At 45.3% G+C, this 17541-nt stretch overlaps 1 protein-coding gene across 6 annotated transcripts in view; it reads right to left on the bottom strand.

Moving 5' to 3' along the window:
* spri (Src homology 2 domain-containing protein sprint) overlaps positions 1-17541 on the bottom strand; it is a 118969-nt gene that overhangs the window by 48008 nt on the left and 53420 nt on the right. Inside the window, exon 1 of one of the 6 annotated variants that reach the window (XM_086904809.1) lies at positions 12224-12413. The exons of 4 other annotated variants lie outside the window; for them this stretch is intronic. In XM_086904809.1, coding sequence (XP_086760935.1) covers positions 12224-12276 — 53 coding nt within the window. In that variant the 5' untranslated portion in view covers positions 12277-12413. Of the gene's footprint in view, positions 1-1023; positions 4511-12223; positions 12414-17541 lie in introns of those variants that run through there. One more of the 6 variants, XM_086904803.1, reaches the window with a different exon arrangement.

Raw genomic sequence — 17541 nt, 5'->3', positions numbered from 1 at the left:
AACAATTCTGCCAGCAACGAACAAGCACAGTATACATTCTCGCGATATGGCACGGATAGTTATAGTTATGCGATCTTTTTCAAGCGGAAACTACCAAGTACGTGGGAAAATACAACGTTCGCGAATTTTCTTCTCTTGCGATCGATAAAAACGACGGGGAAAAAGGATGTAGAGACTTAGGGAGGGGTAGAGGGGGAGATTCGCGACGTAGTTTCAACGACGCGGCGTCGCTCTTCGAGATGCCTCGGCGCGCGGTTCGATTTATCATCGGTGAATTAAATTTCGATCCACTTCCATGAACTTGCGAATCGCATCGCGACGTCCCATTCAATTTAAATTCTCGCTCGGTCGAATTTTTTTCGCCGCTCCTCCGTAAACGGCGATTCTGCTCAACACTTCGAATTCACGATCTGCCATTGCGCCTCGTGTGCCGCGCTATGATTCATCGTATGTTTGGGTGAAAGTGATAAAAATAATAACGAAAGGATCGAGACGGATTAATCGTAAACGAAAATTACAAATACGAGACGCAATTCGAAAAAATAATATCGAAACGAGACATTCCATGCAAAATGCGAATTGAAAAGATACGTGGAACGTCTGAGATTTTCGAAACTCTCATTTTCATCGAAATGGATCTTTGAACGATTCATTTCTAAAATTTTAGATCGTTTTAGATTCTTATAATGGATTTTCTCGAGGAAGAAACGACCAACGAACTTCTCTCGTTCCTCACCCCGTTCGATTATTTCCTAAGATAAATCGCGATAGATATACCACAGAGCTTCAATTACCACTCGGAAATTGACTACGTAAGCGTAATTATTAATTATCGGTTTTCTTTTTTATTTAGTTCTATTTAGTTACACGAATGAATGAACGAAATCGTCATCGCGTTGCTAATTATTTTTATATTCGGTAAGTTTTCTTTTATTAAATAAAATTCGCGTCCAACTCGCGAATCGAGACGCTTGCCGACCAACTTGCATCGAACTTGTTGATCGGAATCCGAATACCACTCACCTGAGAATGTGCTGATTGGTTGACTGGAGCAAAATGGTGGTGTACTTGGTGATCAGCATTTTTTCCCCCTTTGAGAGATCTCGAAGAGAAGAGAAGAGAAGAGAGGGTTGCGTGTAGTAATCGCACTGATTCGATACGTCGCGTGGACGCGGAGGATGACGGGCGAGGGAAGAGGGGTTGAAACGCAGTCGTTTCGCATAAATCGCGGGCCTAGGAAAATCGAGCAAAACGGGGCGCGCGAATGCCAGGGAAATTCTTCCGGCTATATTTAACGGTTCCAGCAGGCGCAAAGCGATCCGGTCGCATCCTCTCCCTCCTTTTCGAGCTTCCTTCGAGCGAAAAGCTTTGACGTCACTCGATCTTGGCTGTGGTCAGGCCACCGATTTCGCGCGCCACCTCCGCATGATCGTCCTTGCCTCTCCTTTTTTCTTGCGCGTCTTTCTTTTTTTTGCGACGAGGCGTGGCTTCGAGGCTGCTCGCTCCTTTCCTCCAACTGGTGTCGATTCCAATCGGATTGCCGATCAATCGGATTTTCCTCTCTTCGAATCTCGCCCCTTCCTTCCCACCATTATTATTATTATTACAAAATTACGAAATTTTTCGTAGAAAATTGTCGGATGCGATCACACGATAAATTTAAACGCGATTAACGTGGACACGGTCGATGATTCACGTTGCACACACACCTTCGTCCCGTTCGATCGATGACGTTTCTTTTTTTTCTTTCTTCAACGTTACGAATATGGTTACGATCAAGATCAAGATCTCTTCTGGAAATTTTATTCCATCATCCAGAACTGTTCGATCAATTTTTGCATCGGGACCGGATTCCCGCGAATTCACCTTTTATCCATTTATCCTTTTCTCTCGTTAGAATAAGGCGCGACCATCCAAGATCTTCGATCGAACACACTTAAACGTCCAATCTCTTTACCCTCGACGATACGGTCGCGAAAAATTAATTCTGCCGAGCGGAGAAATCTGGTTCCAGAGGAGGAAACGCGGCACACACACGCGCGCGCACGCGCACAGCGAGAAAGAAGGGAAACGAGCGAAATGCTCTCGTTGGAGGAACGCTCTGGCGAACGAGCCCCAAGGTTTTACACACAGCGTTTACCCGGCTGACAGATAGCGGCAGGTGCAACGATCGCGAGGCTTCGTTCCAGGGAATCGTGGCGCCGTTTCGATTCTATTCTTGCTAGAGTGTCCCCGCTAGAATGTCGTGTTCGTCCTCGTCGACGCGTTCGTCGTCAGCGATCCTCCTTTTCCACTCGTCGATCTTCTGCCCAGACTTCTGCCTCCCCCTTTTTACTCTCCCTCTCTCTCTCCTCGCTTCTTTCGAATCGAGTCTTCGCACCGCGAGGATCTCGAGGAATCGGTGAACGTCCCCGCCCGACCTTGCCAGTCTGGAGGGGACCGGTCGATTATTCTTTATCGAGACGTTCGTTGAACGATCGAGAGCCACGTCTCGTTCGATTTCGTGGAAATCGATCCGAGTCGAATCGTGGATATTTTTAACGCCGTCCGAGAGGGATCAATCTCGAGCGAGATTCCGACACGTGACTTCGGGGAATAAGGGAGGCTGCTGGTCAGCGAATTTCTAAATAAATTGTTAAGCTGCGTGGGCAATGCTCCACGTATCTTCCTTCGTCCAATTGTCGAGACGTTGGTCGACAAACTTTGAACGACCGCACGATTAGGAACGTTACGATTACCGTCTCAATGATTCCGTTTGTCGTTTGGGATTTGGATGGAGGTCGAGGGACGATCGAGTCGGAGAAGCGCGCTTATCTGGCCAAGTCTCGATTGCACGAGTTATAAACGAGTCCAATTTAGCAGAAGCGATAGACGCGCGACCAACGTCTTCATTGTTCTTCGTAAAAATCGAGTTCGAGTTAGGAAAATCCTGGGGAATCGAAATTGTCGAAACAATAAACGATGAATTCTCGAATTCTCGGAACAAGTTACTCGACTTGGCCGAGTCGAAGAAGATGGTTCACTTCCTGTGTACAAGGTCACAAGGTCGTAAGGTTCTTTCTTATTCGAAAATTTTCGATCACCGAGGTTCGCCGAGTGGGCGAATCGTCGTCGAGAAAAAAAGTAGAACGTTCGAGATACGAGGAAGAATTGGGAAAAGGGGAGGAGAGGCACTCGCGCGTCACCGACACTGGCAGGTGGCAGCAAACCGCTCTCTAAGTGGCATCGACAGGAGCGTAGTCGATGCCAGTCCTCGTCTGCCAGCTCGCTCGGAAGTGATCCGCTCAATAAGCGTCGCTCTGTGCCTCGTTTAATCGGTGTCAACGAAGGACAAGCCAAGAGATAAACAGTCTCGCTGTCGGTCGTTACATCGATGACGTCGCTTCTAGAAACTCCTTCTCGAGTATCTTCTACGCGTTGTATCTTCCCCGCTCTCCACCTCCCCGCTTATCCACCGATTCGTACCACGAAGAATCTAGCCAATAGGATAGGAGAGCCCGTGTCTCGATATAATATACGATTTTCCGTCTCCGTGTCTCGAGTCGGATGTATTTTCGATCGAGAAGGGAGTCGTCCACAATTGATCTTCGATCGTTCGGAATGGCGACGATGGAGGACCGGTTGCAAAGCGGATCGACGGCTCCGTTGATGTTTCGCGAGACGCTCACTGTTCACTCCGCCTCGCGTCCCTTCGCCTTCCATCGATTTCATGCTCGATCGATCGCGGCTCCGTCAACTTTTCCAAACTTTCCGCTCGGCTCGAATCCGTTCCGTGATCCTTTATTCGACATGGTCGCGCGAAAACGAACCTTCGTCACAGGCACAGAGACACTCGGTGTCCACCACCAATCCGAGATGTTTATAATTAGACACGTTGCACGCGCACGCACACACTACACCGCACAACGCGCGCGCGCGCACATATACACGTACGCGCGGAAATTTCCTATTCTCGTCAAATCACGGGCCACGCGTCATCGCGAGAGGCAAAATGCCCGTTCGAGACACTTTCTCCTCTCCTCTCTCGATCCTCGACCGGCACGGAGCGGCCAGAAAATTCTCCTTTCACATTTTCGCACCTTCTACCTCCGCCATGGATCCGAGGAGGTGGTGGTAGCGGTATCGGGCATCGTCGATCCGCGTTATCCAAGGATCCACCGAACAAAGAATCTCTCTCTCTCTCTCTCTCTCTCTCTCTCTCCCTCTCCCTCTCCCTCTCCTTGGAAACAGACGATCGAGAGCAAGATCGTTAACGAGGAGGGACTCAGCGTAATTGAGAAGGAAGGAAGGAAGGAAGGAAGGAAGGCGAGAAACGGATCACGAGAGGCGGATAAAGTTTGGAAAAAGACGTGGGATCGATTCGCGTTCTCCAGGATCTCGCTTTCTTGCGAATTATTTATAGACTCGGCGGACAAAGAGGTTCTCCGAGCGTGCAGCCCGGCTGCCGGTCGCGAATGGACTGGCTGTGCACGTTTGTTAAACACTATAGTCGCGGCTGAATCGCGGGGACTCTAGGTTGCACAGGCGCCTATAGGCAGCAGTAGTCCCGACCGGATCGTCCTGTGCTCTCGCCGACTTTTCGTGCACGCCGCCCGGCTCTTCGCGTCGCGTCCGGGGCCACGTGTGCAAGGGGACTCTGCACTCGCTTCGAGAGTGCGCACACCGGCACGTAGGCACGCGGGACGCCTACGAAAGGGTGGGGGCAGGTGGAGAGAAGGAGGAGGATCATCATTTCGACCACGGTTCCTTCTCCTTCGCGTCCCAACGCGAAGCGCGTGCAAATTCTATCTATTCCCCGCCTATTTCATCCGCGAATTTCGATCTTTCTTCAATGATCGCGAGATAGGTTAATCAAGCCGCGACGTTTATCCAGAGGCGAAGAAGGCGTTCCTCGAAGCAAAAAAAAAAAAAAAAAGTTAATTTCAGCCGGTTAATCTAGCGATTATTCAAATTACGCGAGTTTCACGGAGGAGAAAACTCGATCGATATATATATATAACATATATACAACAAATCGCGCCAATGTTCCTTAACCGTGTGCCTCGATCGTTTTGATTTTTCACGTAGAAACGAAAGAAACGAAAAGAAGAAAAATCGCTTAAACTCGATTAGACTCTCTCTCTCTTTCTCTCTCTCTCTCTCTCTCTACACTGGACTCGAGAGCAAACCCAATCGCACGCGTTTACGGTATCCGTTAATTAAGAACAATTCGCGAGTTAGAACGTTCGAGAGGAACGAGTTGGCTCGATCTTGTTGAAATTCCAGTCGCGCGAGACGAGAATATATACGTAATGCGCGTAATTTATCGCGAGCCTCTTACCCGAGTCGATTTCAATTTCTTGTTATTAAGACGCGGTTGCGCGCAAAGCGGTGAGATCATCGAAGCCAGTAACCTTTTTTAATTTCCATTATTCCGCGCTAATAATCACCGATATATACATAAACGTGTATGTTAAAAAGATACGTCGCGTATCATTCGCGAGATTCGTTCGAGAATCGTGGATGATATCGAAAGCATCGTTGGATCTGGAAAGATCCAACGTTCGTTCGTCAGCCGGAAGTTATCCTCTCGCACCGTGTCGCCAACGGCGACAAACGGTCGATGCGGTTCGCAACGGATTCGGGTATAGCGATCGTTCCATCCTTTTCGTCCTTTCATCGTCGCTCGTCCGTCCATTAAATAACGCGCGTGGATTCCAGCTTTTCCAAAGCTGTTGGTGCGATTGATAGACGACGTGGCTGCGTTGTTAAACACGTATCGAACGTATGCCTTCTTCTACTCTCTCGAATTTTATTTTTCTTTCTAATTCAAGTTCAATAAAGCAAAAGTTAGGTGAACGAGAGAATTCGTAGATTATCATTCATTCATCGTACAGGGACGATGCATCATTTTTCCCGAACGCAAAGTAGTCGATGCAAGGTTTAAAACGGTCGATGTAAATTATGATAATAGGGTACTTAGGATGCGTATATCGACGTCTGGTTTGTTCGAGTGTCGGTTCACAAGTGTTCTCCTCTCCCTTGCACGCATCGCGCAGAGGTGTCGCTACACACGAATGAGAATAGATAGAACTCGTAAAAGAGACTTTAAACACCGTTGCCTGGCACGAATATTTTATCTCTCTTACGTCTTTACTTTCTTCGCCTACATATATATATATATACAATATTATACGCGTCTTTTTAAACCTCCATCTTTTCTTTTTCCTTTCGATTTATTATAATATTATAATTTTTACGATCGATCCTCGCACCCGTTTCGCTTCACTTCGAGTTTCGCATCGAGTCTCGATTCCTCTTCCAACAAAGCGGCTCCTTCACTGCGGCTCCGACCTCTTGCAACAGAGATCATTTTTCCTTACCGCATCGCGATATCTCTATTAACCTACTTCTCATCTATAAATCGTAATCGTCGCGCGATGTCGCACGGTTCGCGCATTTCCAAACTTTACCGCAGGGGGAGGGGGAAACGAATTACACGCAATTACAATCAGAAATTCCCAGATATATTCCGCTCGTTAAAAAAGCAACGCGTACCGCGTCGGCCTCATTGTATGCTAACGACGCGCGATATTACCAGGCGTTATATTTTCTCGCGTTTAATTCACCTTCGCTTGTTACGCAATTAACGTTTCGTTTATCCTCTCATTCGTTATCGCGCGCCAATTCCCCTCCTCGCACAAACTTTCAACCCAAGAAGAGTAGAAAATTTGTAATCGCTTGTTCGAAATAATTGCATCGAATCCTGGTGGTTGCTTCCGCTCGAAAACAGGCGTTCCCTTGAAAATTTTCAAACGAAGCGCACACCTACAGCGACACACGCGTATCGAACCGTAGGTTGGAAGGTAAGCGAGAAACGGAAAGTCTTTCCGTTCGATTGTTTCCCTCTCGACAACCTCTCTCTCGTACACCCGTATATAGGAGGAACAGGATCCAGGGAGAAAAATGAACAGAGGAGGGGGAGGGGAGGAGGACGAGATGGAAGACGCAACCTTCGCGAGAAACCGGCAGCCGTTCCCCGAGTTTTGCCGACGGCCAGTGAAGGTCGAGCGTAACTGCTCGGCCAGTTGGCCGGTTTCCACAAATAGCCGTCCTACTGTGCCCTCTTTGTTCGCTAATCGTCCCGAGAAACCCCGCGTATATCGCCTTTCTTCTTCCTCCTTCTCTCCCTTTTTCCACCATCTAAAATTTTTCGTAAAATAAAGGTACTTAGTTTCAAAAACCTGCGAGACTGTAAACCACATCATCCGGATCCGGTCATTAATCGAAGAAAAACGAAATTCGAACGCGTTTCTCTCCAATCTTTCCAACCCCCATCTCTCTTCTCTCGCGTTTATATCCCTACGCTATATTTGCGCCCTTCATTTTCGAGAATTCCACGGCAACTGGTTCAATTTTTCGCTTTCTTTTTTCTTCGAGGGCCGAGAAACACCCCTCCCTGTTTCCCATCTTTACGAGGGGCAAGGAGGGGAGGGGGGCGCGCAATAAGTACTCGCACGGTCCCGTCCAATTTATGGAGGGTGAAAATCGAGCGTTGTAATATCGGGGATCGTGCGAATCACGAGATTAATCGGGCGCGATCTCTCGCTATCCACGCTCGATCGAGGAGATATTACCGCGTGTGTTGTTATTATCACCTCGAATTTATTCACGGCGGGGGGGAAATTTTTGCGAAGAAGATCGTTCCAATGAGCTCGTTCCATTCACCCGACTTTTCCTCGAAAGGGTTTTTCGCGCGTGAGAAAAGAGCCTCGTTGTTCGTCCCCTCGGGCGACGGGAAATCGAGCTCGACTCGCTTCGGCCTAGCGTCGGATCTTAATGAGTCGATACGAGTAATACTCTTCGAGATCGGAAGATTTTCGAAACAAAGGACAGTAATAATAATAATAATAATAATAGTAACAGAGTTGAAATGCCATGGAGACGAAAAGGGGGAAAATCGATCCTAAGATTGGAATCGTCCCTATTAGCCTGTATCTGAATCGGAGAGGACGGACGATTAATTTTACGAGCAAGTGGGGACAGAGAGAGAGAGAGAGAGATCGGCCACGATATTTATCTTCTCTTATCTTCTCTTACCGTCTAACAGACATCTTCTTTTAATCGCCGCAAAAACGAAGAATGTCCTCTCCCTTCTCGATCGATCCTCGAGAAATCCCTCTCTCACTTCCTCGTTTGCACGAGGAACTCGAGCGTGTATTCCTGGCCCAGCCTCGTGCATGAATCTTGCACGAGGTTTTCGGGGGTGGATGAATTTCCGTGGAAAAAAAAAGAGGTGGCGCTTACACGCGTCGATTTATGGAGATTGTACATCATGCTCGGAGCTGGATAATCCGTTGCACGTAACACGAGGAGCACAGACACGGCGCAATGGTTCCCAGGAGGATTCCGATCCAGAGAGAGAGAGAGAGAGGTCGCGGCTTCGCCTTGTAAATAATTCAGTTCGCATTAAGGTGGTCGCGCGTGCGATCCTGCACCACCACGAACGACTCGAGGTTGGAATCGCGTCCTTAGGTTAACGCGACGATTTTCCCGATAAAGTAACGTCGCGAAAAACTGAGAGTTAACACTAAACCTACCACGGCGCGGTCGAATGATCGTTTTTGAAATTTCGTTCAGAATTTCTTGTTATACGAAGTTACTGTATCGCCATACAGACTTGTTGACCCTTTCCATAATGTAGGTACAACCCATTTTTTGATATTCAGTATTCGACTTTCTTAGTATCGTTTACTTTACGAATCCAATTAGCTAAAATCTCTTTCTATATTAAGATACAAATGTTTTTTTGCATTTGACCGCTCATGGATGGGATAGGAATAGGTAGTATACGTGAAATGCCGGTAGGTTTAATGTTAAAAGATCCAGCTCGTTCACAACAAACGTTCCTCCCTCGTGGATTTTTTAATCAGAATCTTGGAATACTTGGAGCAAGCCTCTGGTTCCAAGGGAAAGAGACGTCTTTCCCCTTACCTTTTGTATCACCGTCGTCGTCGTCATCGTCATCATCGTCATTCTCTCTTTCCCTCTTCTCCTCTTCCTTTCCTTTTAATTTTTCCCCCCCGACGCGAAGGGAGCATCTGGCTTCCCGACGACGATGCTCCTTTCACGAGCTGCCCACGTCATTGTCCCGGTGTTATGGGGCGAAAAATGAAAGATAACGATTTCGCGGTGTCTCTCTTCTTTTTTTCTTCTTTTCTTTCGACCTTCTTTCCCTTCGTACTTTCACCACCCTTAATCCCCGCCGAGGCTTTGCGAGGAAAGAAACCGGCGTCGTAAATTCGGGAGGGACCACATTTTTTTCTATATTAACCTCGCCCCCCGAGAAAAGATGGGGACGAAAAAGATGTAATCGTCGTCGCAGTGACTGCAACTTATTTACCTTTATGTACGCGGGTAAAATTAATACAGGGACGAGGCTAAAATCTCGTCCCCGATCGACGAGAACAACGCAACGACGACAGGACGACGTTTATCGGCGAGCCTTGGTCGATCGATCGCGTCCAGCACAGCGTTGTTCAACCGCGATGTCGGGAGCCCGTTGATGCGACCGAGTCCGTCAACCCAACGCGAGGCTATTGTGGCCTCGGTGACAAAGACGCGTTCTTCACGCTGCTCGAGTTATATAGGGAAGTGGAGGTGTGGCGGAATAAAACGAAAAGGAAAGGGGGAAAAGAGGAGGAAGAGAGAAGGAAGAGGCCTGAAGTGCACGACGCCTACCCTAGGCATTGCGACATCGATTTTCCCGGCCCGCTTTGTAAATGCCGGAGTGGAAATTGAGCGGAGAACGGGCCATTCCGCAAACTGCGTTACCGCGAAATAGCGCGGGGGAGGAACGCCGTTTCCGGGATTTTCCTCGGGCGTGCACGCGAAGAAAGAGAAAGAGATTTTTAGCGTCTAATCTTTTTCCTTCTTTTCTCGAACGCGCGTTGAAGATTTTAATCGAAGATTAACACGAAGGAAGGACGGTGTTTAAAAAAAGATGAGAAAGTCGCGAGGATCGATCTCTAACCACTCTCGGGTGAAAATAACTTTCACACCTGGCGGCCAGATTAACGCTCGTCTTTTTCTTCTCGTCTCGAAATATAAACTATAAATTAAATACGACTATTCGATCGAACAACCTCGAATATATATCGAAGATTTGTATTAATATTAGACGGATCGTTGTTTTTTCTCCGTCTTTCTTACTTCTTTTTATTAAATCAATCGCTGTTTTCGATGAAAATTTTACAAAGTTACAGAATATACATATACATATATCTCTTGTTTCGCTTCTTTTCTTCTTCCAGACTCATCGTCATCGTCATACAAATATATCACTTTCTCAGTTCTCCGATTCATTGTCACTTTGGATAACTCGTCTACGTGAATTTCCTCACGCGGATCTTCCACGGAAAACTCTTTCGTGCCATTTGCCATTTTACGAAATTACTAAAAAATACTACTACTTAAAAAGCCGCGTACGTAGCAGGTTCAACAGACGGATAGCACTGACATGAGATACGCAACGAAAAACTAACGCAGAAAGTAAGAAAAACTGAAGCAAAAAGGTAAATTTACGCGCGTAAAATGTTAAGAAAAGATTTCGTAATCTCGCCGCGTAAAATATCTCGCACGGATCGTTTCGTTCGCGGTTTGAAGAATTCGAGATTCCAGTGTGCTGGTATCCGTTATATTATCGTTCGGCAAATCAATTTCTGGGGCGTTCCCCGGCCAAATAATTATAATTTGTGCGCCTTAACGCACCGTTAAACGAGTTAAATAACGGAATTAGCCGAGTGATTTTACGACCGCGCGTGTGCAACCGCCCTCTTCGCCTCTCCTTCTTCCGCCATTCTTAATATTCGCGACGACCGCGCGAGTTCCGCTCGAGCGGAACGGAGCACGCCTTCCTTCCACACTTTACGTTAATCGTCCACGCGTAAATTTTATTCAAATTTTTCGAATCAGATTCAAATAGAATTGAAATAGAACGCGACTCGATCGTATCGCGCGAAATTGAAACCGCAAATTTTCGTTGCTCGGAAGAGGAAAAGAGATATATCGTATCCCCTCGAAACGACGAGTTCCATTTTTATAAAACTTGGCGGTTTCAGACGAAATTGTTCGAGCGCTGCGATTACAGCTTCTCGAGCGTCGAATATTTTTTCATTTTTTTTAACTCGGCCTTTTTTCGCTCGGCCGAACTCTCAGCTAGCTTAAAGCGATTTCACGCACGAATTCACTTATATGAAACTTTTATATTTTAATATTTTACGCGTCTTTATCGTATAAAGAAAGAAAATTTGTCGGATGTTACAGTCTTATACTTGTCGTTTCGCGCGATATTTTAATGATGAAATAATTGCCAAGATGCATCCTCGCTTCGTCAGGATAAAATGTCGTTACAAATCCTACGCGCTCTCGTCAATTTCTCGTTATTCAATAATCTTCGCTCCGATTAATCTCATTCATCTCGAAAACTTTGAAAATAACATTTCAATCGCGACGACCTCGGACCAAAGCCGAAAATGTAATTCGGTCTAATTTCGGATAAAAAAATCTAACCATTCGATGGTGTGTTATTCTACTCTTTACAAGATTATAAACGCAAAAGTCTTAGGAATCTATTCGATCGAGTGGTGTCCGAGAGTCATCGTTGGAGCGCAAAGGACGAATCAAGATTTCATTTCGCGACGCACGCAAGTATTGGAGTATTGGAGAATAGATCCACGTCTACCGACTCGTTTCTTCACCAATTTCTCGACTGCTTCGTCTCAGAAATGAATAACGAACTGTTCCCTTCACGGATCACAGTGCAGTCGTCACAACGATGGTTTCGGAAGAAACCAACTTTTTTCATCCACCTTTTCCAATTTTTTCACTTTATTTATATTTCCCCATCGTTGCATCTGTCATTGGAGACAGACACAAGATCTCGGGGTTTATTTTCCAGATTCTCGTTTCCACAACAGATCCTAATATTTCGATTCGAACGCTTCAGTTATCGCTCGAACCAGCTTAAACTCGTGCAGGAATGATATTCGTTCGCTTCTCAAAAAAAAGGAAAATAATTGAAAAAGAAGTTATTAGACAAAGGAACGCTGAGGCAAAATGCACACAGTTAAGTTTACAAAAAGAATAATAATAAAAAGAAAAGAGGGAATAATCGAAAGGAGAAGCAAAAGATGCGAGAAAAAAATTGGTCAAGCAGGTCGAGACGGAGGAAAAAAGAATTCACCTGTTCCCCTTGTAGTTGAAAATGCCAAGCACCACGCCGCAAAGGACCAACATCACCTCCCGAGATCCTCCGCTCCCTTTTTCTCGCGAGAGAAGAACAGAGGGGAGGAAAATTTAGATTCCTCTTTCCGGGCGAGCGAGAGAAGAGGCGAGAAGGAAGAACGCGATCGAGGAACGACGGAACGCGACTCGACGATACGGCGAGGAGTACAGTGCACTCGGCCACTCGACGGCTAACATTAGACAAAAATAGAAGTGGACGATAATTTGGAAAGATCGGGAGAAGGGAGCGCGAGGAGACAAGCTGGAGCCGGGCCAAAAGAGTCGCCGCCGCTTGTCATTCTCGAGCTAGAGAGAGAGAGAGAGAGAGAGAGATAGAAATTTCCATCTTTCCAAATTACTTTCCGCGGAATAATTCGTACTCGAGGCAACAATAACGCGAGATACCACGTTTATCGTTTATTCAATCCAATTAATCGAAATTACAAAGACTCTCTCTCTCTCTCTCTCTCTCTCTCTCTCTGTACGATAACGCGTTCGACACACGATATTTTAACCATAAATCATTCTCGATTCATCGCCTATAAATTAAACCCTCCCCGTTATTCCACGAATTATTGTTCCAGGAATCCCTCCCGTTACCTTAAAAATACGAGAGAGAGACAAAGAACGGCACACGATATCGATTGATAAAATTAAATCTTCGTTTCGCGCGGATGGAAAAAGTAATTCGCGTTGATTTTATTTCTCGAACGATCGATTGAAAACGGGCGAGGGAAACAATTGTCCAGGGTTGTTGTTCTTCTTGTTCCGAGAGATAAATTTATTCTCGCGTGGATACCAGCTGATTCGATCCGGGGCAAGAGATTCTTCTCGTCGTAAATTTTCCTGCTCCGGTAAAAAAAAAAAAAAAAAAAAAAAAAAAAAAGAAAGAAAGAAGTCGTAACGCGATTTATGGTCCGCCGGTCTTCAATTATTCACCACGGAGGGAGGATGAATCGAAACACGCCTATTAACCTTTTTCAAGAGAGAAACGATAAAATCGTTGCGGGAAAATTGAAAGAGATGAAAAGAAGTACGAATCAGTTAATTCGTTCGAACGGGGAAACGAAAATTGAAGGAGAAAAATTGAAGGGAAGATTATCATATATCGAAGAAAGAATTAGAATTTTCTTTTCTTCGCTACTTTATAAATCGGTAGCTCGAGTCGAGAAATCGATATTGCGGAAAAATGAACGCGCCCCGAGTTTCCCCGTGTGAAGGAGAAGAGGAAGAGGAAGAGGAAGAAGACGAAGGGATGTTTTAAATGCGCGAGACGACGCGGAATGACTGTAACGCAGGCCACCAGAGTTTCCCATTTAACTTGATATTCCATTCGAATACGCGGTTCAACTTTCTTATCCAACGTTCCCTTTTTCCTTACCCCGCCGTTCATTGTTCGCCCCGAGTCTCTCCCGAAAATTTGCTTAATCCATCCCGAACGAATTTCTAATCTGAACCCGCCTTCTCGTCCGTCGATTCTCCTCTTTAAATCTTCATCATATCGAAGCACAACACTTTTTCACTCTTCTTTTCTAAAACTCGTCCACTCGTTCGATTTCGGCGACAAAATTACGCGGCAAGCTGTTTTCGATGAGAAATCCAGTCCCGTTATTCATCGTTGGCGAATTAGTATTCGCTCGATTTGCGTGTCGCGTGAGCGGCGTGGCAACGAGCTAGCATTCACGATCGCGTCTTCGATGAATGGCGTTGTCGACCAGTTTCCCTCGAAAACGCTTGAAAAGCCGTTTCCCCTCCCGCGACCGAATCAACCCAAAAGTTCGCACAATTGCCGCGAACAATGCGAGACCACCATCCTTCCTCTCGTTCACCCTTTTCGCCAACTTTTCCTCCTCGTCAGGGAGGAAAAAATATCGCGTTCGTCCGTTTAAACGATGAAAATTTATCAAGCGTTTTTACTGCCTCTCGTTCCTTCGCCAGAGCGATCGGCGCCGGTTGTTAATTGGTCCAACTCGATAATTGGCGGCAAGTCGACGAACGTTCGGAGAAGAGATTTCGTTTTTTTGAGAGATATTTTTCCAAGTTTTTGATTTCTGAAAAAGGGATTGCGAAATCCCTTTCCTCTTTTTCTTAGCCCTTTTTCGCTCCTCCTTTACGATATTACGATATATTAAGGTGTGCAAACAGTTCCTTTCCCTTTTCTCTTCCGAATTTGAATTCAGTTCCCGTTCGTGAGACAGCGTTCGTTTAAGACGAGCGCACCAAGAGTTTCCCGTGCAACGATTTCAAGCGATATGGCGTCGATGCTTACTTTTCGCGTTCCAGCTTCGGCTGTTGAAACGTGCGAAAATTCGACGCGAGAAGAACCCGAGTGAAACAATGGGGTGATCTTGCGCCCGATTCGTGCAATAAAATCTTTCGAGTTTGGAAAAGAAAGGAGAGAAGAAAGAAGTTATTTGCACGCATTAATAGGTATCGTCGTAAAATAAAATCTCGAACGTTATTCGACGAGGAAACGCGTACGCGCCGATTAATATTAATACCGCGATTTAATCCGCGTTACAACTGCTGTTAATTCATGGTTACGGAACGCGAGCACGCGGAATACGGATGAAACACGGGGCAGAGTCAAAGCGAAACGTTTCGTATACGATATCATTTCAAATTTCGAGCAATTTAAATTCCGATGGACAATTGTTGGGATCGAATCACGTTTTTCAATTTTCCCTCGAACGAGTCCGAGCCGATACATCGGCCGGGCAAACGGTGACAAATTCGACCAATTTGTCTCCCCCTCGAAACGAAATCGCGGAAATTTCGACGCGTTGAAAAATCCTCCTCTCTTTCTCTTTCGATTCCTTTCGAAGGGACTGCCCCTTTTCGTGCAAAGGGAGGGCATCAGGTGTTTCCAACGGGGCGATTTCGGTGCGAATTTACGAATTAGTGCCGACCGTTGATCGCCGTCTACGAGACAACGAATTCGCCGCAACGATCTCGAATATATTATGCGCATGAAATTGGCGTTCGATCGAGGACCGATTCTGTATCGCAGATCTGATGTTGTTTTTCACAATATTCCTTTCCATCCTATACGTGCCAATACAAAAGTTACGTATTTTCTTAGGTATTGGTCTTGAAAGATATTCTTCGCGAAAGAAAAGATCGGTGTAGCCGATCTCTCTCGACGAATCGAATTGGAGTTAAAGACGAACAACGATTTTCGAAATTTCTTCGACGAAAAGTTTCGTATCTCTTGTCTCAAGTGTTTTCTAAGGTTTTGAAAGATTTTTCTTCGCGAAAGAAAATATCGGTGTAGCCGATCTCTCTCGACGAATCGAATTGGAGTTAAAGACGAACAACGATTTTCGAAATTTCTTCGACGAAAAGTTACGTATCTCTTGTCTCAAGTGTTTTCTAAGGTTTTGAAAGATTTTTCTTCGCGAAAGAAAAGATCGGTGTAGCCGATCTCTCTCGACGAATCGAATTGGAGTTAAAGACGAACAACGATTTTCGAAATTTCTTCGACGAAAAGTTTCGTATCTCTTGTCTCAAGTGTTTTCTAAGGTTTTGAAAGATTTTTCTTCGCGAAAGAAAATATCGGTGTAGCCGATCTCTCTCGACGAATCGAATTGGAGTTAAAGACGAACAACGATTTTCGAAATTTCTTCGACGAAAAGTTACGTATCTCTTGTCTCAAGTGTTTTCTAAGGTTTTGAAAGATTTTTCTTCGCGAAAGAAAATATCGGTGTAGCCGATCTCTCTCGACGAATCGAATTGGAGTTAAAGACGAACAACGATTTTCGAAATTTCTTCGACGAAAAGTTTCGTATCTCTTGTCTCAAGTGTTTTCTAAGGTTTTGAAAGATTTTTCTTCGCGAAAGAAAATATCGGCGTATTTCGATATAACGATCTCTCTCTCTCTCTCTCTCTCTCTCCTTTTATTCGAATCCAACGAATCGATGGATATTGAGTTAAACACGAACGATTTTCGAAATTTCTTCGACGATTAGCAAAAATCTCATCCGTCTATTGACTTTTATATAAATATATCGCGTATCTTTTCTTAAATGTTTTCTAAGGTTTTGAAAGATTCTTCTTCGCGAAAGAAAATTTCGGAATATCGTGTATAACGAATCGAATGAATGAAAATATCGAAGTTAAAGAAGGTACGATTGCAACGAGCGATTTCTTCGACAATTTTTCAAACGGAAAGGAGAAGGAAAGGGTGAGAAGCAAGAATCACTTATTCGTTCAAATTAAAATTTCCACTTAAACGTCCGCGCAATCGCGAGATTTCCTTAGCTACACTCTTTTCCTCCTCCTCCTCCTCCTCCTCTTCTTCTTCTTCGTGGCAACGTGATTTTTTGGTTCGTTAGACCCTTTGGTCCCGGACAAACTCGATTTACTTTCGGTGAATTTCGTTTCTCGCTCCTCTTATTCCGCTCACACACAACACTCCGCCCAACGCCTTTAAAATTCTCGAATTTCACGATCGCTATCGAAACATATGCGATCAATTACGAAAACGAATTATCTCTTGCGCGAATCTCTAACGAGATGCTTTCAACGATCTCGAAACAAAAAGCACGCGTTTCGGCTGTTCGAAATCGACTGTTTCGACTGCGTGTGAATTTCGATCGAACGAACATCTTACGATGTAACAAATGTTGTGACAACATCGCCAAAGGGAGAAAACCTCGTCTTTTTCTCGCGCGAAATGCACAAAAATTAAATCGATAAACAAGACGCGAATCGAACGAGAAAAGAATCAACGGTTAAGGGAATCGCGAAAGATAAAAGACGAATCTATGAGAGAGAGGAACCCGATCGAATAATTTCGATAAGAAAATCAACGGTTACGTTAGCAATGAATCGATTGCTCTTGGATTCGTATCGCGAAAGATACCGATAAAAGATGAATCCGCGAGAGAGGAATAACTTGGATAAGAAAATCAACGGTTACGTTAGCAATGAATCGATTACTCTTGGATTAGTATCGCGAAAGATAAAATGCGAATCTATGAAAGAGAAACACGATGGAATAATTTCGATAAGGGAATCAACGGTTACGAGAATCAATCGCGAAAGATAAAAGATTAGGAGAGGAATAATTTCGACATTCCGATGATAACGTTTTGACGACGCTCGATCCGATCTCGTTTCGTTGGTCTGTCGCACCTGTTGCGACAGAGACGAAATAATGGGCGGGTCTGACGCGACGCGAATAATCGAGCGGAAAGTCGCCCAGTCGGCCGGTCACTATTTTAACCGGGATTCTCTGTACGCTTCGATCAAACTTTAAAGTCAACATTTAATTCT

The sequence above is a fragment of the Apis florea genome, unplaced genomic scaffold, assembly GCF_048593485.1.
Source record: "Apis florea isolate Af1SG1 unplaced genomic scaffold, ASM4859348v1 contig_1615_pilon, whole genome shotgun sequence".
In the NCBI taxonomy this organism is placed as follows: domain Eukaryota; kingdom Metazoa; phylum Arthropoda; class Insecta; order Hymenoptera; family Apidae; genus Apis; species Apis florea.
The sequence above is the reverse complement of the archived record's forward strand: the minus strand, read 5'-3'. Positions and strand labels throughout refer to the sequence as shown.